Source organism: Ambystoma mexicanum, chromosome 4q (assembly GCF_040938575.1).
Source record: "Ambystoma mexicanum isolate Mex_15411 chromosome 4q, UKY_AmexF1_1, whole genome shotgun sequence".
Taxonomy (NCBI): domain Eukaryota; kingdom Metazoa; phylum Chordata; class Amphibia; order Caudata; family Ambystomatidae; genus Ambystoma; species Ambystoma mexicanum.
In genome coordinates, this window is record NC_090928.1 from 656,104,789 (window position 1) to 656,130,729 (window position 25,941).

At 48.2% G+C, this 25,941-nt stretch overlaps 1 protein-coding gene across 3 annotated transcripts in view; it reads right to left on the minus strand.

Moving 5' to 3' along the window:
- The window catches only part of PSME4 (proteasome activator subunit 4), a 3,386,216-nt gene that overhangs the window by 2,714,475 nt on the left and 645,800 nt on the right, over nt 1-25,941 (minus strand). For all 3 annotated transcript variants that reach the window (XM_069608231.1, XM_069608232.1, XM_069608230.1), the window contains one exon: nt 3,568-3,660. In XM_069608231.1, coding sequence (XP_069464332.1) covers nt 3,568-3,660 — 93 coding nt within the window. The remainder of the gene's footprint in view (nt 1-3,567; nt 3,661-25,941) is intronic.

Below are 25,941 nucleotides of genomic sequence, written 5' to 3' on the forward strand. Positions count from 1 at the left end.
AGGGCATCAGCATTGGCCTCCAGCAAATGCAGCCCCGAAATGGCATAGCATCATTTGCCCGAAGATTCAAGTACCTTGTCCTCTTTGGACAGAAAACTGGAGGAGGCTCCCAACGAGGAAGACAAAGATTTAGACTAGCAAGAGGTAGGGGCCACAACTGAATAATGAGGCTGAGGGTGGGAGGATAGGCTCCCCCATCTGTCAGCCTGAATCTGCTGTCCAATTTCTTGCTCATCTGGGCGTCGGCCCTGGGCTTCTCCCAGACCTTTCTCGCCACCTGCAGGACATCTCTCTGGAGAGAAATGCCAGAACAGCTTGTGGTGCCTTTGACCAAAACCTCTGCTAGCACTCCCGACTCCTGGGGAACCTCCTTCAGAAGGGGAACCCCCAAGAACTCCACAAGGCCCTGAAGGCAGTCATGAAAGGCCTTCACTGATGCAGAGGGTTCATCGTCTTGGGTGTCATCGTTTCAGTCATCGTATGCCCCCCCCCTTTCATTACAGACTGAGGGGAGTCCTGCCCCTGGGACACAGCTGCCGGTGGGATCCCCCTTTCGCCTGGAACCGTAGGCAGGTGCAACGGTTGTTGAGGAGGAGGCAAATTATTATTATTATTATTATTATTATTATTGGTCTGGTTCAGGAGGCGGCGAGAGGAGTCTGGATAACCGCAAGTCTGGACCGGGGGAGGGACAGGCACCAGCAGCGCATGTGAAACAGGCAGAGAGCACAGAGGCGGAGGCCGGGGACACACAACCTGCGAGATCATCTTCACTATATACTTGAGGAGCACCATCTGTGGGGAAAGCAGGAGAAGGAAGCGCTCGAAGAAGCGGTCCACGCAAGCAGCCGGGTGCCTAGGGGGCCGGCCCTCCGAAGCGCTAGGTCTCAGCTCCTGATCTAAGCACCAAAGCGTGTGAGGCCTGCAAGGCTGTGATGGGTAGATGTACCCCTGTGGAGACCAGCCACCTGTACTATACAGTCTGCTGCTGGTTCCAGGGAAAGAGGACCAGAACCTTCTTGCAATGCCCATTTATTGGGCACGAGCACGGGTGGGCCCCCGAGTCTAATCCAAAATGCCCGCCGGCCTAGCAGCCTTCGCCACGTGCTTATCTGCCATCTTGATGCCTTGCACCACACCCTCAGTGGGAGGGTGTGAATGCTCCGAGCTGAGTGCTAGCTCAGACATGGAGGACACACCCTGGGTCCTGAAACAGTAAAGTCGACCTCAGAGAGCACTCTGGTAGGTGCTAAGCCGTCGGCCGGCCGGTAGTCGAATCACCCTGACCCACAACCTCAGAGCAGGCTCCGGTAGGCCGTGCGCCCTAGGCACCTCTGCGGTAGTCATGCTGGATTGTGCCGAGGACTGATGAGGTAGAACCCGATGATCCCTTGCCCCTTGGGGTCGATAAGGAGGATGAACGTGATCGCCCCTCTAAGGACAGCCCGGCAGGGCGCCTGAGCCCCTCAGCTTGGGAGCCGTTCGCCTTAGCGGTCTCTGGCCTACCAGAACCTGGATGCAAGGGACCCTTGACGGAAGGAGGCCCTGGGAAGGAGTCTCCACGCTGAGGAGCCCTACTAAACAAAGGGCCTACCTTGTCTTGATGGGGTGTTGGAGATAAAGTCTTTAAGGTGAGCTATAGGAGAAACGTGGAAGATCTCCCTCCAACGTAACAACTGATTCTTCAATCCCCGATGACCTAGAGCGCTGCAAGCCGCGCATGCATCCCAGCAGTGGTTGGGCCCCAAGCGCTCCGAGTGCATGGGGGTCCGAGGCCAGGAACGAGTGGTCGCAGGACGCACAGCTTGCGAATCATCCTGCAGCCGACATGCGCCGATGGAGGCGAGGCACCAAAGGGAGGTGAAGATGATTGAAAAACTGAACAACGGCGATCAAGTGGAAAGTGAAAAAGTCTCTGCCCTAGCTGCCAGGTCCGACACCGTACGTGTGGAAAAAAGGGACTGAGGTGAGTTTGCAGAGGGCGGGGCAACACCAGATAATGTGTCTACTTACAGCGATAAGCAAGCGATGCAACTACTAGACACGTTTTTTTAAAAAACATTACAATCAAAAAATTGAACATCACACCCCTGCCTGGAAGCAGACACACAAAATGCAAAGCCCAAAACAGTGGAAAGTGTCAGCAGAAAAGGTTTTTGCTTCCTACCTATTGGCAGAATAAAAAGATACATGAAGGCAACGTCTTGAACACGAAATTGGATGCTTGTACTGTGCATCCAAAGATTCTTAAAGTGAATGTGTTCTGAAGAAGCATTTGAGTCCTGACTGGGCTGGGGGGCAGGCTGCAAGATTTAAATGTTTGCACGCTTTGAGTGATGGCACTGTGATTACAATAGATACACCCAAACGATGATGCAACTTTAGAAGGCATCTTGTTTTGCATTTGACATTGCCACAGAAAACATTTGATGAAATGAAATGTTGTAAGGGAAACTGCAAAAAGCGATCTTATCTTAAAGGTAAACATAGAGGGAACAAAAGGGCTGAACATGCATTCAAGTTCCTTTCTAGGAGTCTAGGAGGCGCATTGTTAAAACCCAGGCCTTTATGAACATCAGGCAAGCTATATGTTTCCTCAAGGTAGTTCTCTTCCTTCAAAGAGGCGATGAAAGGTGCCACTACATCTTCTATGGTTATGCCATTTGACTTTCATTCCTGAGTTTCAAGACTAAAAAGCATTTGGACGTCACACACAGCATAATCAGGCAACAGACGAAAGCAGCACATGCACAATATAAATAGCTGCCACTAAACCTCTTCCATCTACAGGGACAGCACAGTACCAGATCAGGAGATCAATCATGTCACTGAAACCCAGAAACCTTTTTTATTTTTTAATGGAAGCATTCTAGAATGGCAAACCTGATAATCAAAAACAAACACTGATACAACATTGATGGATCCAAATATCATGAGCAAACACCATAAGCAATAGTATTAATATTCAACCCATCAACAACACGAAAATGTTCATCTCAAGCAAGATTTTCTAATAAAGTTAGTGGCTAAGAACTGTAATTTCCCTGAATGCTCTCTTCTCACGAAGGGGGAAATCCATGATGGCTGATAGGAGAATCCTTATGTAAATTCCTTGACTTCACTTTCGACAGTTATAAGCTTGATCTTTCTGGCTCACACCAGCAACAGAAAAATATCCTCGAAAAACACACTTATCTTCCTTAAAGCATGGTTGAGGGACTCAGTATGTTAAATCTATGAGAAAACTTCAGCCTAGAGAATCAAAACTAAACTTCCCATCTCAAACTTGGCTCCTTAGCAGTCAACTCACCATCAGTATTGCACAGGATTATGTTGGTTAAGTGACATTTATAAACACTGATTGAAGTTCCTATTTGGCATAGTGGAAAATGTCTCCAAATCAGACAGATTAATTACCTGGGTCACTTATTTATGTCTTATTTATGTCTAAAGGTGAGTGAAAGCATGTCATCATTCTGTAACCGCAATAACACAAAAATGAAAATAAATTTAAAAGCATAATATGTATCTGCTCGCTCTAAAATCAGTTACATTTGCATCACTTACCAACCACCGACCATTATTTGAAGGATGGTAGAAAGACTGAATGCTATTAAACAATCCAGTCAAGTGCTTCTGTACAATCTTACTTGGTCCACCCTGTTAAGCACAAAAGTCAAAGGAGTGAATCAAAATGTGTAATGAAACAAAGTTGAATTAGAAAACAGAAAACACTAAGTTGTGGCTTATATACGGATCATGGCGAGTTTATAATGAAAATAGGAACAGGTACAGGACTATTAGCCAAAGAGATATTCATAGCACTTTAACAACATGGGATGAAAGCAGAGATAAGGAAATAGGTTGAGAAGATACATGGGAAGGAGGGTGAAATGGGAGTAATGAGTGGAGTAATGAACTTTCATTTTATCTGATGGCAAAAAAAACAGGTTCATATAGTTCCAAGAGCTCACCATTCGCCCATCAAAAAATGAAATCTACTGAAAAGGAATACAAACTACTCACACTGTGTTTTAAAGTATATACAGGATCACATTTTGGGATGAACCTAAGGAGCACCAAAAATTGACAGATAAATACTTGTAGGTTTCCCCATGTTTAATTTCTAAATGGAGAGGTGCCTCTTCATTTTTATAAAGTGTGATATAGTTAAAAATAAACTTCACACACATTCACATTTCACAATTTAAAATACAAATATCAGAAAACACTGTTTCAAATCACAAAATAAATTATCTTACTTAAAACCAACTTTCAAACTTTTTCTCTTTCTTTAGATATTTATCTTCAATTTTGGTCCATGGTGACATTGTCACCATTATCAATGCTAATTGTTGTTCCTTTAAACATCCCAACCAAAAATAATATAATTTAATCATGTCAATAAAATGCACACACCTTTCATAGAACTTACCATACAGTTCCACAAATGCATTGCATTCTGTTAATGTGTCTAGTAGTTTCCACTGTATCCATCTTTTTAAATAATCTGGAACAGTGCTTATTTTTCGCAATGCCATACCCTTGGGCCCAACATCTCTAAACAGGGAAGTAAGTTCAGCCATAAAATCAGGAATTTACATCAAATCCAGATTCTGTTTTTATATCAAGAACAGACCCATATAACTATAGCCACCAAAACAACATAATGAATCACTTATTTTCATCATTTTATGGATTTGACGATTCTAAATTGCTGACCCTTTAAAGAAGACTACTTTAAAGCAATTATTATCCCTTAAAATAGTTTCTACTTCCATAACTTGTACATTCCGTTTGTTGGCCAGGCATAGCCTTTGTTTGCCACCCCCATGATCTTAGTTTTCCTTGGATTTAGCATCAGTGACTATTTTTAGAGTAGGCCATAATTGTAGATGAGGCCTGTTTCAAGTCAATAATAGTCGGATCTAAAAGAATGATGATATTGGTATACTTCATCCAGGGATCATGCGGATTTGGAATTCTGGCGGGAAATAGGCGTGCCTTCATTAGTTCCTCTGGCATATCAGCTATGTAGAGGTTAAATAATAACAGGGCCCAAACACACTCCTGTTTTAAATGCAACATTGGTGATTATGTATTTCGATAAATTCCCCAAACTATCCAAGCCTATTTGTACAGTTGTCTTTCTGTAAGGTTTCATCATTAATGCAATTAGTGTCAAAGGTATACCACACTCGATGAGTTTACCCAGTCTATGGCGATCAACTTTATTGAATGCAGAACTGTAGTCATTGAATGCAACATAAAGGGTGCGCTATCACTAGTTTTGGCTCTATCACTCAAATCTCTTAATATAAAAATACTGCTGTTTTTTCTAAAAACAATTTGCAGCATATTGAGCAGGTTTCTTTCTATCTGTAGCCCATTTGTATAGCTCTCAATGCAAAATTGAAGTAAAATACTTTACTAGCTGCATCTAAGAGTGCTAAAAGGCGATGGTTCAGGGGTCCATTCCATCACCTTTTGTGTGTTATATATATATATATTATACATTACTCACTGTAATTGTATGTCTGATGCTTGCATCTGCTTAGATTCACATGCTGTGCATAGGCCGACATCTAGTGGAAGCTGCAGAGTATTACAGTTGTTTTTCGAAACTCGAAAAGAGATGCTGAATAGGGCATGCCAATAATACTATCCCTAGTGTGACGTCCCCTGTACCCATGATCCCTCACGGGTGTAGGTCCCTCAGATGAACAAGTTAATTACCAACTGTAACATTCTTTCGACAGGATGTTCCTCCCATGTATTACTTATCTTTAATAAATCCACTCCCAGCTTGCTGGCCTCAGAATTTTTTTTTCACAGTAGAGGGCACTGCAGGTCGACGTCCCGTGAGTCGGTGTCCCTCGAAGGCCTCCGTATCGGCGCCGATGGCACCATAGGTATAAATAGTCTTGCGCAGTGTCCGTTGCTCAGTTCCGTTTTGAGGTGCTGTTTTTGCTTTGCATGAAATGGTTAATAACCTTCAAGGAGTGTAGTCTGCAACTACAAGGGACGTTTTACTGCAGGGAAGGATGGGAGGGGCGATAAGGAATACGTGGAAGGAACATCCAGTCGAAAGAACGTTACAGTTGGTAACTAACTTGTTCTTGCGAATGGATTGTGTCCTCCCACGTATTCCTCATCTTTGAAAGACACACATAGCAGTAGCATATAGAGGAGGCAGGAGTAAAATGAAATGTTTCCCTTTAAAGATGCAGAGTGCAACACAGCTTTTCCAAATTTCGTCTCCTGGCTAGAAGAGGAATCAAGACTGTAGAATTTAGTGAAAGTGTGTGCGGACAACCGTGTGGCAGCCGCACATATGTCCTTAATTGGAGAGTTGAAGAGGCTGCGATTCCCCTGGTTGAATGAGCCCTAAGATGTTGAGGGGGCTCTTTTCCTGCCAATTTATAGCACTCGATAATGGTTAATATAATCCATTTTGAGACATTGGTTTTGTAATAGGTAAACCTAATTTGTGCCCTGCATACCCCACAAACAATTGGTCTGCTTGCCTAATCCTCGTAAGTCTGCTAATGTAAAAACCCAAGGCACGCCTTGGATCCAGCCTGTGCAATCTCTCCTCCTCTTTCACTGGATGGGGAGGAGGATAAAACGAGGGTAAGGTTATCTTTTGTGTAATGTGGAATTCTGAGACCACCTTTGGGAGATAATTCGGCTTCACTTGGAGACTTACCTAATCTTTATGAAATATTGTATGTGGAGGTTTGCAAGCTAAAGCTTGTTTGGTGACTCTTCTGGCAGAAGTTAAGAGTGTTTTAAGAGTGAGAAACCTTAATGAACAGGAACGAAGGTACCCATTAGAAATGTCAAGACTAGGTTTAGGTCCCACATTGGAACTTGAAAAGGATTTGGGGGAAAAAACAGTTAACCCTTTCAGAAATTGAATCACTATGGGCAATTTGAAGTATGAAGGCTCCTCCGCAGTGTGCTTGAAGATTGACAGTGCTGCGAGGTAGCCCTTGATTGTGCCAACTTGAAGACCTGAATTTGCCAAATATAGCAAAAAAGATAACACCATCGGTGTACTACATGAAAAGGGTTCAATATTCTTTTATCTACACCAGCTGCAAAACTTGTTCCAAAGGCAGCGGTATAACGATTTTGTTGCTGGCCTTCTGGCTGAAAGCAACACCTCCATCACGTCATCCGGGAGATCCCAATCCTTGCATCTCAGCCTTTCAGAAACCAGGCGTGATGGTTGAGGGTCCTGATATCCGGAGGGAGAACCGGACCTCCCTTCTGCGAGAGAAGATCCTCTCTTTGCGGAAGATGAATCGGACGACAGATGGACATGTCTAGAAGATCCGGAAACCACGTTCTCCTGGCACAATCCGGGGCAATTAGGATCATGGGTTTCTGGAATCTTCTCAACCTCCTGATCATTTGAGGAATGACGGGGACTGGAGGAAACCCGTACAGAAGTGGAAAATCCCAATCCACTACGAACGCGTCCCCTAGAGCTCCTCTCGGGGGAAATTCCCTTGAGCAATACTGATCGCACTTCCGGTTGATACTGGTGGCGAACAGATCCACTTGAGGGGTTCCCCAAAGGACAAAGATCTCTTGAAGGACTTCCTGAGCTAGTTCCCACACGTGGGAGACTGTTCGGTCTACTCATAGGGTCCGCCGTCAAGTTCTTCTCTCCGGCTAGGTGAACTGCCGATAGAGAGATTCTTTCTTGAATTGCCCAAAATTAGAGCTGCATTGCCTCTCTGCACAGTGGCAATGTCCCTATGCCCCCTCTTTTGTTGAGGTAGTGAATGGCCACTGTGTTGTTAGTCATTATCAGGACATTCTTTCCCTGTACTGATGGCAGGAAAGCCTTCAGAGCTAGTCTGATTGCTCTCAGCTCTAACAGGTTGATGTGTAGTCTGGACTCCTATGGGGACCAACGACCGCTGAGGTCCAAGTCGTTGGCATGAGTGAGGCATCCGGGACTACTGTTATCTCCGGCCATGGTTGCCAAAACTGTTTCCCTTTCAAGATGTTTTCCCGACAGGCCCACCACTGAAGGTCTCGAGCTACTCTGTCTGGGATTAGCAGGAGATCTGACCTCCTTCCTGAGAATTGTGACCACTGGGTCCTTAGCACCCACTGGAAAAATCTCATCCTCAGGTGAACCTCTGGCACTAGGAAATTGCAGGATGCCATGAGACCGAGCAACCTCAAAAAGTCGAAGGCTGGGAGACGTTGGGCATTTTGAAACCTGGTGACCATCTGTAGAATATCTTGAGCCCTCACCTCTGGTGGCGAGGTTTTTCCCAGGGATGTGTCCAGAACTGCTCCAATGAACTGGAGTCTGTGTGATGGTATCATCTGTGACTTCTTTAAGTTTAGGAAGAAGCCCAGCTTGTGGAGGAAATGGCAAACATAATCTAGATGAATCTGAGCTTGTTCCCGGGATACTGCTCTGATCAACCAGTCATCCAGGTAGGGGTAGACGTGAATCCCTTCACTCCTTAGACTTGCAGCCACAACCGCCATTAGCTTGGTAAAGACCCTCGGGCAGAGGTCAGCCCAAATGATAGAACTCGAAATTGATAATGAGAGTTGCCAATTGTGAACCTCAGGTACTTCCTGTGCTTGAGATGGATTGGCACATGGAAGTAAGCATCCTGAAGGTCTAGAGATACCAAACAGTCATGACGCTGGAGGGCTTGAAGGATCTGAGAAAGGGCTACCATCTTGAACTTGTCTTTCCTGGGGAATTTGTTCAATTCTTGCAAGTCCAAGATGGGCCTCAATCCTCCGTCCTCCTTCGGTATTAGAAAAAAGGGGGACTACCAACCCTCGTTCCTCTCCGCTACAGGTACCGGTTCTATGGCACCTTTCTCTAGCAGGTCTGAAATCTCCTGCATAAGGAGCGGGTCTGGAAACTTCAAAGGGTTGTTCCCTGGTGGATGACTGAGGAGTTTGTAAGAAAGGCAGGCAGTAACCTTGGGTAACTGTCTCCAATGCCCAAGCATCTGACGTAATAGCCTGCCATTCTGTCATATGTCGAGTTAACCTGCCTCCTACTGGTGTCTTGTGAGGGGAGACCTCAGAGGGGTTTAGAAGCGGCTGACGCAGATGCTGAGGGTAAAGTAGCACCTGCTGATGCGGGTTTGGTACCTTTGACCCGTCCACCACGGGTGAATCGTCTCTGGCCCCTTTGAGCTGGCCGTCCTCTGCCTTTTCCGAAAGCGGAGTAAAAACTAAAGTACTTCCCCCTTCCAGGATGTACCTGTGGGGCGATTTGGAGTTTGCCGGATCACAGCCCCAAGTGATTTTGCTGCTGTTTTTGATGTCTGCAGGCTGTCATTAGCCTTTTTGCCAAATAGAGAAGTGCCATCAAAGGGCATATTCAGAAGTCTGGCTGGCACATCAGGAGCAAACCCAGACTTCTGCAACCACACAAATCTGCGGATTGTGGTACTCGCCACCATGGCTCTGCTGATGCTGTCAGCAGAGTCAATGCCTGTGTGGCGGGACTCACATTGCATCCTTCCCATCCTTGATGATATTCAAGAATACTTCTCGTTCCTCCCCTTCTGGGAGACAGTCAGCCGCTGATGAAGCACACTCCCAAAGGGTGTGGCTGAATCTTGCTAGCGTGCAAGTGGCACTGATAGACTTAAGTGCCATATTGCATGCAGAAAATACTTTTTTTGACATGGCATCAAATCTTTTGTCATCTGTCTTGTGGTATAGTGGTGTATGCAGACTTCCTGCTTGACAACGTCACTGCCTGCACTACTAAACACTCTGGAGTTGGGTGCTTGCTTAGATATTCAAGGTCTGAAGCGGACATTCTGTATTTAGCAGAGAGTTTTTTATTTACTGCAGGGATAACTTCAGGTGTCTCCCAATTTGCGGATATTTTCCTCTGCAATACAGCATGAAAAAGGACGATAGGGTCCTCTTGGGGCCCTTCATCTAAGATATCAGTAAGATCATCTTAATGGAAAGAGGGTGCCGGTGTAGTCCACCCCATGAATTGTACAATTCTAGCCATAAGGGCTTTGTAAGGTATTTCTGCATGTTCTCCAGGTTCTGGTCTAGCAAATTCTGCTTCTGGAGAGGTATCTATGCCACTGGCATCTTGTAAAGACGCTTGTAGATCTTTCAATCTATTTTCTTCTGAAATTAGTTCCTCTGGAAAGGGTACTGTTCTTTGTAACCCAAAAGGTCTCATTGCCCGAGTCCTCGCCTTCCTCATATATAGAGGATAAAGCTCTGAAATAATAAGATCTTAGATAAGGGGTAAAACCCATTTCCAGAGAAGGAGCCAAATTGGTGGTTACTGCTTGTGAAAACGTCATGGTTGTCGACGTAGACTTAGGTCTCGACAAAACCGGAAAAGGCGTCAAAAAGTGCCTTGATTTATTTGAGAGGATGGGAATCCTACTCTATGTCGTCGAAGTTTTCTACGCCACTCTCGACGCCTTGGTCGGAACCTTCGACACCTCTGGTGCCCATGGCGTAGTTGAGGTTTGAGGCCTCGAGGACATATCCTTCATCGGGGTCGCCGACGAAGACTGCGTCGATGACACAGATTTGTGCATCGAAGGTACCTTCAACGATGGCATCGATGACGCTGCCTTATCTGATGTTTTACCTTTACTCAAGAGTTTATGACGCTCTCCGGGATTTTTGCTCGCTGGGTTCAAGGACTCGCTGCGTTTTTGTTTTTCGCATCTTTCACCCAGGGTATCACCTCTAGGCATCTCCGCTGGGGTCAAGGCCACTTTCTCGAAGACCCTAAGCATCTTTTTACGAAATTCTTCCCACTTAGCCGGAGAGTGTTTAGTGGGGCAGGTGACCCTTTCCGGGGAATTTGAGGGAGAGGGAGATCTATGATGCCTCTTCTTAGAGTGTCTCAATCTCGAAGAGTAATGGGAACCGCTTCGAGATCTCGATAGGGAATGTTTCTTGTGACGGTGAGGAGACGATTGTCTCGACTCAGCCGAGGACAATTTTGAAGTGGTAGAAGATTTAACAGCCTTACCTCTTTCAAACTGCCCCTTACGCTCCTTAAAGGCTTTCGCCGTCATAGACATGCAGTCCAACATTCCGAAAACTGGTGCTCTGATCCCAGGCACCACAAACAGATCCTGTGAGGATCCGTTAGTGACATCTTCTTTCCACAATCTTGAAATTTTTTGAAGCCGGATTGCGGCGTCAATGGTTCGGACGAAGATGCCATCGTAAAAATTTTAGATTTTCGAAGATTTTTCGAAGAATAGTTGTAGAACCGAGCGTTGCGTCTCCAAGGGCTCACAAAGCGCGGAAAAACAGAACTGAGCAACGGACGCTGCGCGAGACTATTATATCTATGGTGACATGGGCGCCGATACAGAGGCCTTCAAGGAACACAACTCACTCAAAGGGACGACGACGCGGTCTAATGTGAAACATGTTTCTGAGGCCAGCAAGCTGGAAGTGGATTTATCAAAGATAAGGAATACGTGGGAGGACACAATCCATTTGAATGTATTTTTCTGACATGGGATAGCATGAGGAGTAGCATGAGTAAAGAAGTATGCAAGCAGATACGATAGACAAGCTCACAAGCATCCATGCGCCTTCTATCAGAGGGGAAGAAGGGCGGGCCCATGTGAATCTAAGCAGATACAAGCATCAGAAATACGATTACGGTGAGTAATGTATACCTTCTGATGTTTGTGAATCTGCTTAGATCACATGCTGTGCATAGATTAGGGAGCAGTGTTAGAAGCAGGAGGTGGGATGTGAGAAGGGTCATGAGTAAACAAATGTCTTAGAACCGCTTGTCCCACTTGGTATCTGTCTTGGCATGAGTGTCAATGCAGTAATTGAGTGAAGGTGTGAACCGAGCTCCATGTAGCTGCCTTGCAAAGACTGTCCAGCGGGATATTTGCGAGGAACGCCAGAGTGGCTCCTGTGCCTCTTGTAGAGTGAGTCCTGGGAGTAAAAGGCAGAGTTTCATCTGACAGGGAATAGCACAGTTGGATACAACTGACTATCCACCGAGAGATAGCAATTTTAGAAATGCGTTAGCCCTCTCTGCCTGGTGCTATGGAGACAAACAATTGATCAGTTTTCCTTAGCGCTCTGGTCTTGTCTACGTAGTAGAGGACCGCTCTCTTCATATCTAGTGTGTGGAGTTTTATCTCAGCCAAGCTCTTGGGTTCTTGGAAGAAAGCTGGTAGCTCTATAGACTGGTTTACATGAAACTTGGAAATGAATTTAGGTGAGAACCTAGGCTGAGTATATAAAGCCAGTTTATCCTTATGTACTGTAAGGAAAGGATCCTGCACTGACAAAGCTTGAAGTTCACTCACTCTTCTTATGGAATTACCAGCCACTAAGAAGGCAGTCTTATAAGTCAGGTGTTAAGACTAGACTTGTGCATAGGCTCAAAAGGGGGGACCCATAAGCTTGGCATGTACCACATTGAGATCCCAACCTGGCGGCGGGTTTGGAACTGGGGGGTGAAGTCTTTTTACCACTTCCATGAATGCCTTGATAACTGGTATTTTCCACCACGAGAGTTTGCTCTGTGAAGTGGTGTAAGCTGACAAAGCCGCCAGATGGACTTTTACGGAGTTAAATATTTACTCTGAGTCTAACAAATGGAGCATATAGGATAGAATGAGAGATGGAGTACATTCTAAGGGATTAAGAAGTTTAGACTGGCACCAGATAAAGTGCTTACATTTGTGAAAGTAACAGTGCCTAGTGTTGGGCTTTCTAGCTTCTTTTAAGCTATCCATGCATCTTTGTGGAAGGTTGAGGTGGCCGACCTCTGACTTCAGGAGCCATATTGCCAAGTTCATCGAGTGAGGCTGCGGGTGCACTGTTAGTCCCTCGTGCTGGGAGAGTAGGTTGTACCGGCACGGGAGTTTGATGGGGTCGCACACTGCCAGTTTGCGCAGGTGTGGTTACCATGGCTGTCTCGCCCACATAGGAGCAACTAGGATGAGCGTCATCGGTTCCTTGTGGATCTTGTTCACCACCTTCCTCATGAGAGGGGTTGGTGGAAAAGCATAGGCAAATATCCCTGACCAGTTCATCCATAGGGCGTTCCCCTTGGAGCCTGGCTGGGGGAACCCGGACGCGAAGTCTGGGCATTGACTGTTTTCGCTTGTGGCGGATAGGTCTATTGTGGGGAAACCCCACTGAGAGAAGAGGTGTTCTACGACGTCTTAGTGTAGTCGCAATTCGTGTTCCTCTGGAAGGGGATCTCTGCTCAGAGTCTGCGAGCGAGTTGAGCTCCCCCGAAACATTTTGGGATAACAGGTAAATCTTCCTTTTGAGTGCCCATTTCCATATTTGTTGGGCAAGCCTGGACAGATGAGAACGAGTGCCCCTCTGTCTGTTTATGTAAAGCATCGCAGTTGTGCTGTCTGTAAGGACATGCACTGACTGGTTCGATAAGAGGGGTTCGAATGCCCAAAGCGCTCTGAATACTGCTAGAAGTCCCAGCAGATTGATATGGTTTTGAGCAACCGTGCAAGACCAGAAACCCTGAGCTGTGTGGTGAAGGTAGTGAGCTCCACACCCTGTTAAGGAGGCATCTGTTGTGATGACGGCCTGAACCTCTGGGTCGTAGAAGGGTTTCCCTTTCGTTAGATTCTCTCTCATCCACCAGCGAAGATTCTGTACTAATGTTGGCGAAACGACCACTAGATCATCCCACTGATCACTTGCATGAGACCACTGTTTCGCCAACCACTCCTGTATGAGTCGCATGCGCAGGCGCGAATAGGGAAACAGGTAAATGCAAAACGCCATCATGCCTAGCAAACGCATTGCTTTTCACACCCTTATTTGGCGACCGGTCTGATATTGAGGAATTTGCAGCAACACATTTTGAATTCTTTCCTCTGATGGAAAGGCCAACCCCTGGAGTATTTAGGACCGCTCCTAGGAAATGTTTCGAGGTGCTTGGCACCAGGCTTGACATTTTCCCGTTGATGGAGAAGCCCAATTGAAAAAAGGAGGTTGATGGTTCTTTGGATGTTTTGCCTGCAAATTGGGGGGGAGGCTCCCCTGTAATGAGCCAGTCGTCTAGGTAAGGGTACACAGGGATTGCCTCCCTGCGCAGGTGCGCTGCCACCACCGCCAGTACCTTGGTGAATACCCTTGGAGCCGAGGCTATTCCGAAGGGCAGCACTTTGAATTGGTAGTGCTGGTTTGCTATCTTGAAACGCAAGAATGTTCCGTGCGCTGGGAACATTGAAATATGAAAATAGGCATCTTTCATATCCAGTGTTGCCATGTAATCCCCTCTTTTTAGTAGGGGGGCGAGGGGGGATTACCTCTTGTAGCGTAATCATGCAGATTTCCTTTGGCTTGACATACTTGTAAGTACAGCGCAAATCTAATACTGGGCACATTGTGAGATCTTTCTTTGCCATAAGGAAGTAGGTTGAATAAATACCCTTGTTTACCTGGTTGGCCGGGTCGACCTCTATGGCGTCCTTTAACAGCAGAGTGGCAATCTCCTCGAGGAGGATTGCTGGTGTTCCTGAGAGTGTACTTTTTGCCGTGGAGGGTGGTCGTGGGGACGCTTGAGTAATTCAATGCAGTAGCCGCCAGATACTGTGGACAGCACCCATCTGTCCGAGGTGATCCCCCTCCCATGTGTGGGTGAAGTTAGTAATGCGCCCCCCTAATGGGAAGCACAGGAGGGGGTGTGAAGCACAACATCACTGTTTGTAAGGTGGCATACCACCTCTAGAGGGGCTGCCCCTTCCCCGCCCACGACCCCTGCGCTGCCCTCTCGGGTAGCCCTGGGAAGACTGATATTGATTACCCCCCCCCCCCGATGAGCTCTGATTCTGACTATAGCTAGACCCTATTTGGGAATTTTGGCCTCGAAAGCGGCGAAAATTACCGCTTCCCCTCTGTCCAGAGGGTTTGTTAGTGAGTTGACCAAGGGATTTTAAAGTGTCATACTCATTTTTTGCTGTTTTGAGGGCATCTTCGACGGCTTTGCCGAATAATACATTAGGCTCGACCGGCATGTCTATCAGTGTTGCCCGAGTTTCAGGCTTAAATCCGGATTGTCTCAACCATGCATGCCTTTTAATGATAGTACCCTCAGCGATTATTCTACCGGCATTATCAGACGCGTCGATGTTAGTCTTAAGGAGGCAGCCAGACACTGCCCTACCCTCGGCTACCACTTGTGCTAACTGGGTCTTTAAAGGTTCTGGTGCAGAGGAGAGTAAAGCAGAAACTTCCTCCCACTTGTGGCAATTCTAACTCGCCAAGAGGGTGGCACTGTTGGCTATCCTAGCTTGACAGGCGGCAGAGGAGGTGACTTTCCTACCTAGGTCATAAATCCTCTTGCTTTCTTTATCCGGGGGAGCCTCTGAGGAAGTAAGTGTGGTGCCCGCTCTCTTCCGCGTGGTGGTGACAACTAGGGAATCTGGTTTTAGTTGTCCCCTAATATATAAAGGGTCATAGGGAACGGCATGAAATAACTTCTCGACATGCGGATTTACTGCACGTGTGAGGTTAGGGGTTTGTACAGATGGCTGAATCCTGCGCTGAATTGATTTTAGTAGCGGGATGGACTGAGTTACTGCCTTCTTGTCCCCCAATATTTGCTCTACAAAATCCTTGTCCTCTTGAACTTCCCGATTATTGATTTTGAAGTGCTCAGCAGCCTTGGCCAACACCTTGTTAAGGAGGGGTTGGTTATCGATTGGAGAATCATTTACAGGAGGGTCCTTAGGAATTGCGGAGTCTAAGGTGTAAACGTCAGCCTCATCTTCAGCCTCCTGTTCCTCATCATCCCCGTAATAAGGGTCTGCACCCTGGTCCTCATCGAATTGAGGGTCAGGGTCTTCATGGTAAGAAACAAGGTCATAAGGCTCCACAACAAAGGGGTCCATGACTAAGCCCTAAAAGGGGGTCTCAGTGTGAGACCTCTTAGGAGGGGGTTGAGGAGACAGGTGTGGCTTTGGAACCAGATGGAGCTGAGGTGGGAGGGGTGTTCCTATAACTTTTAAAATAATTTGGATCTTTTTCATAAAATTTGGCCATAAAGGTCATCCTCTTCATTACTTTGACTAGATCTTCAGAGCCCCATTCCTTGGAGCTTGGTATAGTAAGGACTTGAGGGGTGAGGTGTAACCTTGGTTTTAGGAGCAGGCTGAGGTTCTTTAGATTTTTTTGCAGCCTTGTCATCCCCATGCTTCTCCTTAGGACTGTGGGTATCATTCTGAGAACTTTTTACCCCCTTCCGCATGGCCAGAAGTGGTCTTGCCAGACTTTTTGGCACCGCCTGGTCAGACACAGTGCGTCGACTTTTGGAGGCGGGATCCGACGCAGCATGTCGAATTTCAGATGTGGGCTTAGACGCGGAGCGTCTCTCGGAAGTGGGTTGGGACACAGCATTGGCGTCAGACGACTGGGCCTCGACAGTAGTTTTACGGGCAACACCTTTTCCGTCCGAGGAAGGCTGGGCCCTGTCGTGAGGCGACCGCGAGCAGGAACACCCAGAGGACAGGGATTCGGGGGACTGCTCCCTAGGTGTCGACCGTTGCCGATCACTCAACACACGTGTCGAGTCCCAGCCGGGGGTAATGTGTTTGGTGATTGGTGTACGTGTTGCACTCTTGCTGCTGGGTGTGGTCCCCACAACTTGTCCACCGGCCTGTCCTACGGGGTCGGGACCTGCGCCTGGCTAGCCGAAGCTGCCACGCCGCCCTCACCATCCCATTCGGCGGCATTGCTGCCATCGCTGAAAGTGCCCTCTACGTCCATGGCTTCGAGCTGCTCGGCGTAGTGGGCCCAGTGCTTCTTGGAGCAGTCCTTTCAGGTTTTAGGCTTTTAGAGCCTACAGGCCCGACAAGATGCCTCGATATTGTCTCGAGGGAGATTCAGATTAAAAGTTAAATGTTCATCTACCTAAGGGAACTCTGTTACATTTAGGGCAGAATTTAAATGGAGTACTCATATGGTCTAAGTATGGCATCAGGGCGAATAATATGTAGGAAAAGGGGAATATAGCCTATATGACCTCCCACCACTCTCTACTGACTGGGCCGAGGCCCGGCGTGGCCTTCCAAGGCCAAGGGTCTGTCGCAGCAGTCTCCGACAGAAGTCTCTCCGATCCTCACCGGCATCGTTCTTCAGCGTTCAGTGGACAAAGGATAGGAAGAAATCTTACGACATCCCTTTTCCAGTTTCAAAACAACAACTGTAATACTCCGCAGCTTCCACTAGATGTCGGCCTATGCACAGCATGTGATCTAAGCAGATTCACAAACATCAGAAATATATATACTATAATTATAGGGGGAGTCCCACATATTTTTTTTTTCCATAGACTGAATGGGGAAAAACTTTGCGCACAGCTACAGATCGAACGGCTGGACGGATTTTCACCTAATTTGCACCAGGAGCGGGTGCTTGGGCCAGAAAGCGTGCTTGTGTGTGTTTGGTGGAAATTTGACCGGTAAAATTGTTGCAAAACACTGAAATGTATGTCCCAAAAAATTTGTGATATCTGGGTCCGCTCCGCAGACCCATTTCCCTGTTCGCTCCGTGGACAGAAGTGTCATTAGCTTGCAGTACGGCGCAGTCTCAGAGAAGTTTGGACGCAGCTGGTGGTTGGCTGGAGGGAAGCCTGCTGTGTGTCAACATTTTTTGGGAAAGCCCCCATGGTGTAATCGGAACACAGTGCGGCCAGGGCAGGGTCTGGAACATGTACCGTACACATTGTGTTGGCGGCCATAAAGGAAGGAATGGCTGGGGAGTGAGAAGTGGTTAATATGTGACATATGTAGGCTATTTTCTGCGATGATTGCAGGCAGCTGTCGTAACGGTCCCTTAGCTTCTGCCGTGACCGGTTTGTGGCAAACTCTTTCTGTGGTGAGTGGTGGCAGTACATTTGCAGATGGGGAGTGAATTGCACAGTCGATAGGTTGGGCGGTAGCGCGGTTTGCGGTGCACTGCAGATGGAATGCAGTAATTGGGCACATAGAGGCATGCATGGGTGAATGAAGGTGCAGTGGGTCTGTGGACGGATTATACTATTGGGTGCATGGCCGAAGGCCATAGCACGTAGGCTGTAGGGCATGCACTGAGGAGTGTAGGGCTGCAACATACACACCGCAGGAAGGCATGTTTCAGTCTGCATCCAGTACAGGGTGGCGTTTGCATAGTGCAGTGTGTGCCGATTGGTTGCAGTAGCGTTAGTCCTGCAAGCTGAATGTGGATAGGTTGGCAGTGACACAGTACTTTGTGAATGGGAGTGGGTACGCCTATAGCATGTGAATGAAAGTGTATAGGGGTGCAGGAGAGAGTGTTTTCTTTCCACATTATGTTACCTATTGCAATTTGTTGCTGCATAGCTACATGGTGGTGCGCAGGTTAGGTAAGACTGCAGGTGGCAGTGGTGTGTATGACGATGGTCGTAGTTGGTGAAATGCAAGGCAGCATTACGTTGCTGTAGGTGTGTTGAAGGCCTATGCTGTGTGTGCAGAATTGTTGAAGTAGGCCGAATGTTGTGGTTAGTGACAGAATACTTTGTGAATGGCTCTGGGTGGAGGTGGTAGAGGATGTTGTAAGCCTGTGCATTCTGGTAAGTGCGACCTGTGTTTTTATGTCTATGTGGATTGTCGCAGTTGCCGATAGGGAGATATGCATGGTGGCATTATGTTGCTTTGAGTGTGGTCAAGGCCTAGACTTTTGGATGCATGGCCAAAGGCTGTAGGTCGTAGGCCATGCATTCAAGAGCCTAGGCGTTGAGGACAAGCATGGCAGTAAGCATTTTTCAATGTGCTTGAGTGTGGTGACATGTAAGGAATGGGTGTGGAGCACATTTAAACTATTATAGGCGACTGTTGCAAACAGATTGTGGGTAGGTTTGCAGTGGCACAATACTTTGTGAATGGTAGTGGGTTTGCCCATAGTATGTGATTGAAAGTGCTCAGGGATGCAGGAGAAAGTGTCATGATTGTACATTATGGTAACTGTTGCAATTTGTTACTTCATACCTCCATGGCAGTGCCCTGTTATGGGGATGCTGCAGTGAAAAGTCTCGCTGTGTGGGTACTGGGTACAATGCTTGTATGCTGTCAGCATGTTAGAGGGTATGGTTGAAAGGCAGCTTATATGTGCTTGGATAGTGTGCTGTGTGCACAATGCTTGCAGTATGGGCAATGTTCTAACCATGTTGTGTTTACATTGCCAGTGGAACAATCCTTTTTAACCCTTTAAGTGCCAAGGGCGAGGTATCTCGTCCTTGACAGTGCACACGCAGTGCCAAGGACGAGATAGCTCGTCCTTTTTGACACCTTGTTTTGAGCGATCCCTGCAAAGCAGGGATCGCTCAAAACTGTAATCCAACCCCTGGGCTATGTGAGGGGGAGGTCCCCCCTCACTGCCAGGGGGCTGGATTACCTTCAGTTTCACGTCGGCGTGCGTAACGCACGTCGGCGTGAAACTGAAAGTAAATTCCCCGCAGCAGCCATTTTCGGCTGCTGCGGGGAAGAGAGAAGTAAGAGACCTTCTTTGCCCGCCTCGATCTCCGGCTGTATTTCAAGCCGGAGATCGAGGCAGGTATCGTTGGAAAGGGGAGATTCTCCCCTTTCCAACGATACCCATTGTGTGGCATTGCTGCCCGCGGATCGGGCGCAGGGCGCGCGATCCGCTGGCAGCAATGCCACCGGATCAATACAGACCCGTTTGTGACGCAGGGGGAGGAGGGGGCTGCTTACTATGTAAGCGGCCCCCCTCACCCGTGGCCCCAAGGCATGGGGCCACAGCGGCAGAGACCCCTGGGGGCAGATGATCACTGCCCCCAGGGGTGAATACGGGTGGGGAGGGGAAAAAAAAAAAATCAGAGGGAAGGGGGAGGGGGTTTGGGGCCCTGGGGCCCACTAGACCACCAGGGATTTTGTAAAAAATAGTGTCCTTGGAAAGGGGGGGTTCCCCCGTTTCCAAGGACACCACATATGAGGCATTGCTGGTCACGGATCGGCGCAGAGCAACCCACTAGACCACCATGGATCCATTTGTGAGGGGAGGGGGGGGGGTGGCTGCCTCAAGTAAGCAGCCCTCTCCCCCCTCCCGGCCCCCAAAGCATGGGGGCACATGCATGAGAACCCTGGGGCAGATGGCTGACCATTTGCCCCAGGGGACTGAAAAAAATGATGCGGAAAGGGGGTGGGGGAAGGGGTGGGGGTGCCCCCCCAACCGAAGTAGAAAGGGACACCCCTTGTAACCCTCCCTGGGGGCAGATATCTGCTCCTAGGAAGGGGCATCTGACCCCAGGGAGGGATGCATGAGGTGGGGCCCTCCTTTTGGGGTGGGGGGGTTGAGGGCCACCCCCCGTTGCGGTACATCATTCGCTGCCAATTTAGGCTGGCCCTCAGCCCCCCCTAAAAAGAAGCCTATGAATTTGTATTTTGTTTTTTGTTTACCCAACTTTGCTTGGTGCAGATGGCCTCATTAGTGTGGCTATCTGCCCCCAGGGTGCCCAAACCCTACTGCCCCATCTATTGGGGGTCCTGCCCCACCTTTTGGGCTGGCCCTCTCCCCCCTCACACCGAATAGAGGTGGGGTGTACCTCACGCAGCCGTTTGGAGGAGGCCCAGGGAGGCCTGCATGAGGTGTGTCCCCAGCCATTGGGGGTGGTGGGTAGGGCCCCCAAAAATGCTGGGACAGGACCCCCAATAGATGGGGCAGTAAGGTTTGGGCACTCCGGCGCCAGATTGGCACACCAATGTGCCCCTGTGCACAAAGGGGAGTTGGGTTACCAAAGGAAAAAAAGTGAAAATGTTGGAACGCTTTTTAGGGGGGGCGGTGGGGCACCCCAAAGGGTTGGGAAAGTTTCTAATGGAATGGGGCGTTAACCCCCCCCGCCCACAATGGAGTGGGTGCCATGTCATGCAGCCCTCCCTGGGACCAGATATCTGCTCCTAGGAACGGACGCCTGAGCCCAGGGAGGAGTGCAGGACAGCCTCCCCCCTTATCTGCCCCTTGGGAGGGCTACATGAGATGGGCCGCCCCTCCAATTGGGGTGGTGGTGGAGAGGTGCACCCTCCTTCACGTTAGAAAATTCCACAGCGGTGTAGGGGGCCCCTCCGCCCCCGCAAAAGGACAGCCTGCCATTTTGAATTGTGTTCTTCGTTTACTATACCTGCCTTGGCGTAGAGGGGCACATTGGTGTGACAGTCTGGCGCCGGAGTGCCCAAAATGTACAGGCCAATGCAACAGGGGGGGGGGGCAATATGGGTGGTCTGGTATTTGGGTGGGCTGACACAGATAATATATGTTTTGTTATTCCCTTTACAGGTCTTGAGCAGTTCAAGCTTCTCCCTTGTTATGTACGTATGAAATTTTGGTTATTCCAACATTTTATAGTGGGTGGAGGGCACATTGCTATTGGAATGGGGGTGAACAGGGCCTGTAGTGTTGGTGTTGTGAAGGAAGTGGGTGCTCTGGGAGGTATTGGGGTGGCCAGGAACACACTTGCCGGGGTAGCGGACAAAACGCCCCCCAGTGCAGCTGAACAGTGCTGTTTCCCTGGGAGGAAAGTTTGCCACTTAGCCATCTGTGCATTTTTTTTTGTGTGCTGGGGGTTGACATACACCCATTGGTCTTATGCCAGTTTGCTATCACTGTGCAGTCCAGCCTTCTGTGGAGGTAGATGACCGAGAAGTTTCATGTATGTGGTGGAAGGAGCTGAAAAATGTACAGATATATGCCAGACAGTTTGGATGTGTTATTGGTAGGCAAAGCACTGAATGTAATTCTTTTATGTTTCCGTTGCAGTTGCGGCTACTGAAAAGCTTTTGCTGACTTATGTAAGTACCACATATATTACTTGGTAATGTGCAGGTGGAGGGTTACTGTGGTGGGAGAAACTGTGGCTGCAGTGTCAGTGGTATGGGTGAGAAAGGGTAGTAGGGCGGTTCGGGGGCCAGTGATGGGAGTGCCTTGCATTGAGGAAGGTGGCTGCTTTGCAGAAGGAAAAATTGGCCGACATAAGTAGCAGCTCCTTTTCAAAAATGTTGCCGGTAGTAATGCAGATGGTCATTTTGTTCTGAGCATGGTACGCGTACTTGATACAGAGAACACTACTTTTACTGCAACGATCACCATTTCTGTGGTCCTTTTCCAGCAGTCGTCCCAGTGAGCCCCGCCAGGTTCTCCATCCTTTTGCAGGGGGAAAAGCTGTAACGCAGGGTAGCTAGAGGGGCAGGAGGGGAGGGGGGTGAAGTCATTGGCCTTGGGCGTCCATCTCCCAGATGGATATTTTGTCCCTCAAAAGCAGCAGTGGGTGCAGGGTGCCCCGGCACGGTCCCCATCCCGTCCTAGAGGGGAAAGCTGCAGTGCTGGCCAGGCAGAGATGTAGGGTGGTGGTGGTTGATGTGTGTGACCTTGGCTGCCTCTCTGCCTTGGTAGTCTAATGCCCCCAAGTTCACCAGTACTTCAGGAGCTGCGCCCCAATTTCTCACAAAGTGTCCAAATTTGCATGCATGTGTAATGAATGGTGCACATTCTGTCAGAGTAACTATTTTCGGAGAGGTTACAAAGCACCCTTGCTGCACAGGTCATATCCTCTGTCAGACTAGTCACCCTGCCAAAGTGTAATGGTGTAGCATGTGCAAGTCACCTTACCACCGTGCAGCGCAGGCGGTGGGCCACAGGAGCAGACAACCTTTACTGATTACAATTGCCCCAGCACAACTGTGTTATTGGCACAAGGTGACATACTGTCTTCTTCACCTCTTTCGCACCTCCTTCCCCTAAAACACAAGTGCCAATTACGTAATGACCTACTGTAAATTCACATGAGAGGTGCATGTCCGAATGGGTGAAGTGCGTGTCTGGGATTGTTACAAGAGCCATGTGTTCACGCAATCATTCAGCTAATTGGTAAACTGTATGTATAGCCATATTCATGGGGGTACACTTGTTTCCATATCATAGTGACGATGAGGGTTGTGTAGATAATTGCCTACTCTTTCACCCAAAGGGCTGCACAATTTTCCGAGGGCCAACCACATCTGGCTCTCAAAGGGATGCCCTCCTCGTGCATTGGTTTGGGGTTAGGGGGAAGCGCTTTCACCAGCTCAGAGGAGCCATCAGCGATGTCCATGCAAAAGGAGATGCAACCCCACCAACCCTACAGTGGTGCAGCTGGGAGGAAATGATTTAGCATCTGTGGGAGGGGAAGGGATACATGAGCTGCTAATGGAGGAACTGGAATGGATAGCACAGAGGTTTCCAAACAGTGATGGTTTGGTGCCAGATTTCCGGGATTTATTTATTTTTATTTTTTTTCTGCAGGATGCCATATGCCCACTTGTCTTATTTTCATTTCCAATCCGTGTGCAGTCTAGCCTTCTGTAGTGGTAGATGACTGAGAAGTGTCATGGAACTGGTGGAAGGAAGTGAAAAATGTACAGATAGTTGCCAGACAGTTTGGATGTGTTATTGGTAGGCAAAGCATTGAATGTAATTCTTTTAGGTTTCCTTTGCAGTTGCGGCTACTGAAAAGCTATTGCTGACTTATGTAAGTACAACATTTATTACTTGGTAATGTGGGGGTGGAGGGTTACTGCAGTGGAAAGAATTGTGGCTGCATTGTCAGTGATAAGGTTGGGAAAAGGTAGTGGGGAGGGTCGGGGGGTGCCTTGCATTGAGGAAGGCGGCTGCTTTGCAGAAGGAAAGGTTTGGCCGATATAAGTAGCAGCAAATTTTCAATTTTTTTTCCAGTAGTTATATAGATGGTCATTTTTTCTGAGCATGCTATGCACACTTGTTACAGAGCTCCTTCCTTTCACTGCAAAGTTCACCATTTCTGTGGTGCAATTCCAGCAGTGGTCCCAGTGTGCCCTGTCAGGGTCCCCATCGTTTTGCAGGTGGAAAAACTGTAACGCAGGGTAGCTAGAGAGGAGGGGGGGGGGGTTGGGGTGTCATTGGCCTTGGGCATCCGTCCCCCAGGTGGATATTTTGTCCTACAAATTCAGCAGTGGGTGCAGGGTGCCCTGGCAGGGTCCAATCCCTTCCAGGAGAGGAAAGCTGTAGTGCTGACCAGGAAGTGATGTAGGGTGGTGGTGGGTCATGGGTGTGACCTTGGCCACCTCCCTTCCTTGGTAGTGAAGTGCCCCCAAGTTCACCAGTGGTCCTGGAGCTATGGCCGAAACACTCACATTGAAAGTGTCTGAAGGTGCACCCATTTGTGGTAAATGTGGCACATTCTGTCAGGGTACCTATATTCAGAGCGCGTACAAAGCACACTTCCTCTGGACTTCATATCCTCTGTGAGACTAGTCACCCTGCCAAAATGTAACGATGTAGCATGTGCAAGTCACCTTACCACCGTGCTGTGCAGGCGGTGGGCCACAGGAGCAGACAACTTTTACTGATTACAATTGCGCCAGCACAACTGTGTTATTGGCACAACGTGACATACTATCTTCTTCACCTCTTTCCCCTGAAAATAATGTGGCAATTATGTGTCGACCTACTGTTATCTCAAATGAGAGGTGGTTTCCGAATGGGTGAAGTGTGTGTCTGGGATTGTTGCAAGAGTCATGTATTGCCGCAATTGTTGTGTAATTTGGTAAAATGTATGTGTAGCCATAATCATGGGGGTTTTCCGGTTTCCATTTCCTAGTGAGGATGAGGGTTGTGTGGATTTTTGGCCACTCTTATATCCAAAGGGCTGCACGACTTTTCCGAGGGCCACCTACATCTGGGTCTGGAAGGGATGGCCTTGCAGTGCATTGGTTTGGGGTGGGGGGGGTGCGCCTTCACCAGCTCCGAGGAGCCATCATCGCTACCCAAGCAAAAGGACAGGCCTCCCCCCTGACCTTATAGTGGTTCACCTGGGAGGAAATGATCTTGCGTCTGTGGGACGGAAGGGGGTACGGGAGCAGCTCATGGCAGACCTTGAATGGATTGCACAGAGGTTTCCAAACACTGTGGTGGCCTGGTCCCAGATGATTCCCAGGATGGATTGGAGAACTCAAGGGAATAGAAGGGCCATCAACCGCTCGGTGTGGAAACTGAATGGCGAGTTCCCTAGACTGACAGAGGGCAACACCAGAATACGGACCATTCACCATGGCAATATCAAAGGTGCTGTGATGTTTCACAGAGATGGGGTGCACCTTTCCAAAACAGGCATGGAGCTGTTCATTGGAAACATAATGGATTTTGCCCAGACGCTATTTTAGGGGGGGTTTGCCCAGTGACTGATGGACGCACTGGAAGATGTGAAAAGTGAATAAAAATGGTAGTAAGTATGTTGGCAGTGAGACTTCCACTTCCTAGCAATTGTTTGCATTTATGGCATGTCAAAGCATTCAGTATGTTTGTGCTGCTTATTTCTTAGGTACCCATCACTACTTGCTTCAGCCTACATCAATTTGCTTGGCTTTGCAATAATTTTGTCCTTGTGAGCTTTCCCCTTACACTAGACACCCCTATGTGAATGAGCAGGTGTTTTTGTCAAAAGTGTGCCAGCAGTTGCCCGGAAGGGCCAGCCGTGTACTTTATTTATCTTCCCTTTCTGCTTCTTCATTGCCTATGGCTTTTCAACTCACCCAATCACTAATACGTTGCATGGTTGCTTCTCACCTCGATTTCCCATCCACAAGCATCCCATGGAGGAGGGCATGGTGCAAAGCATGTTGGCTGTTTCTGAATAGGTAGTGTGGCTGAAATCCTCGTCCCCACGCTTGCATTTCTGTACAGTTTAGCGGAATAGTACATTGTCCATAGATTTTTTTGTTCTCTTTCTTTTAGGTGCAGGTGTGTTGTAGCCGTCTACCCACTTGTAGGAAAGCAGTCAGCTGGTCCTTAGCATTTCACGTGAGTGTTTGCAAAGTACTACTCCGTTTATTGTAGTGTGCAGGGAGTACGTCATATTGCAGAGGGCTGCTACAGTTTGTGAGCAAAGTCTGG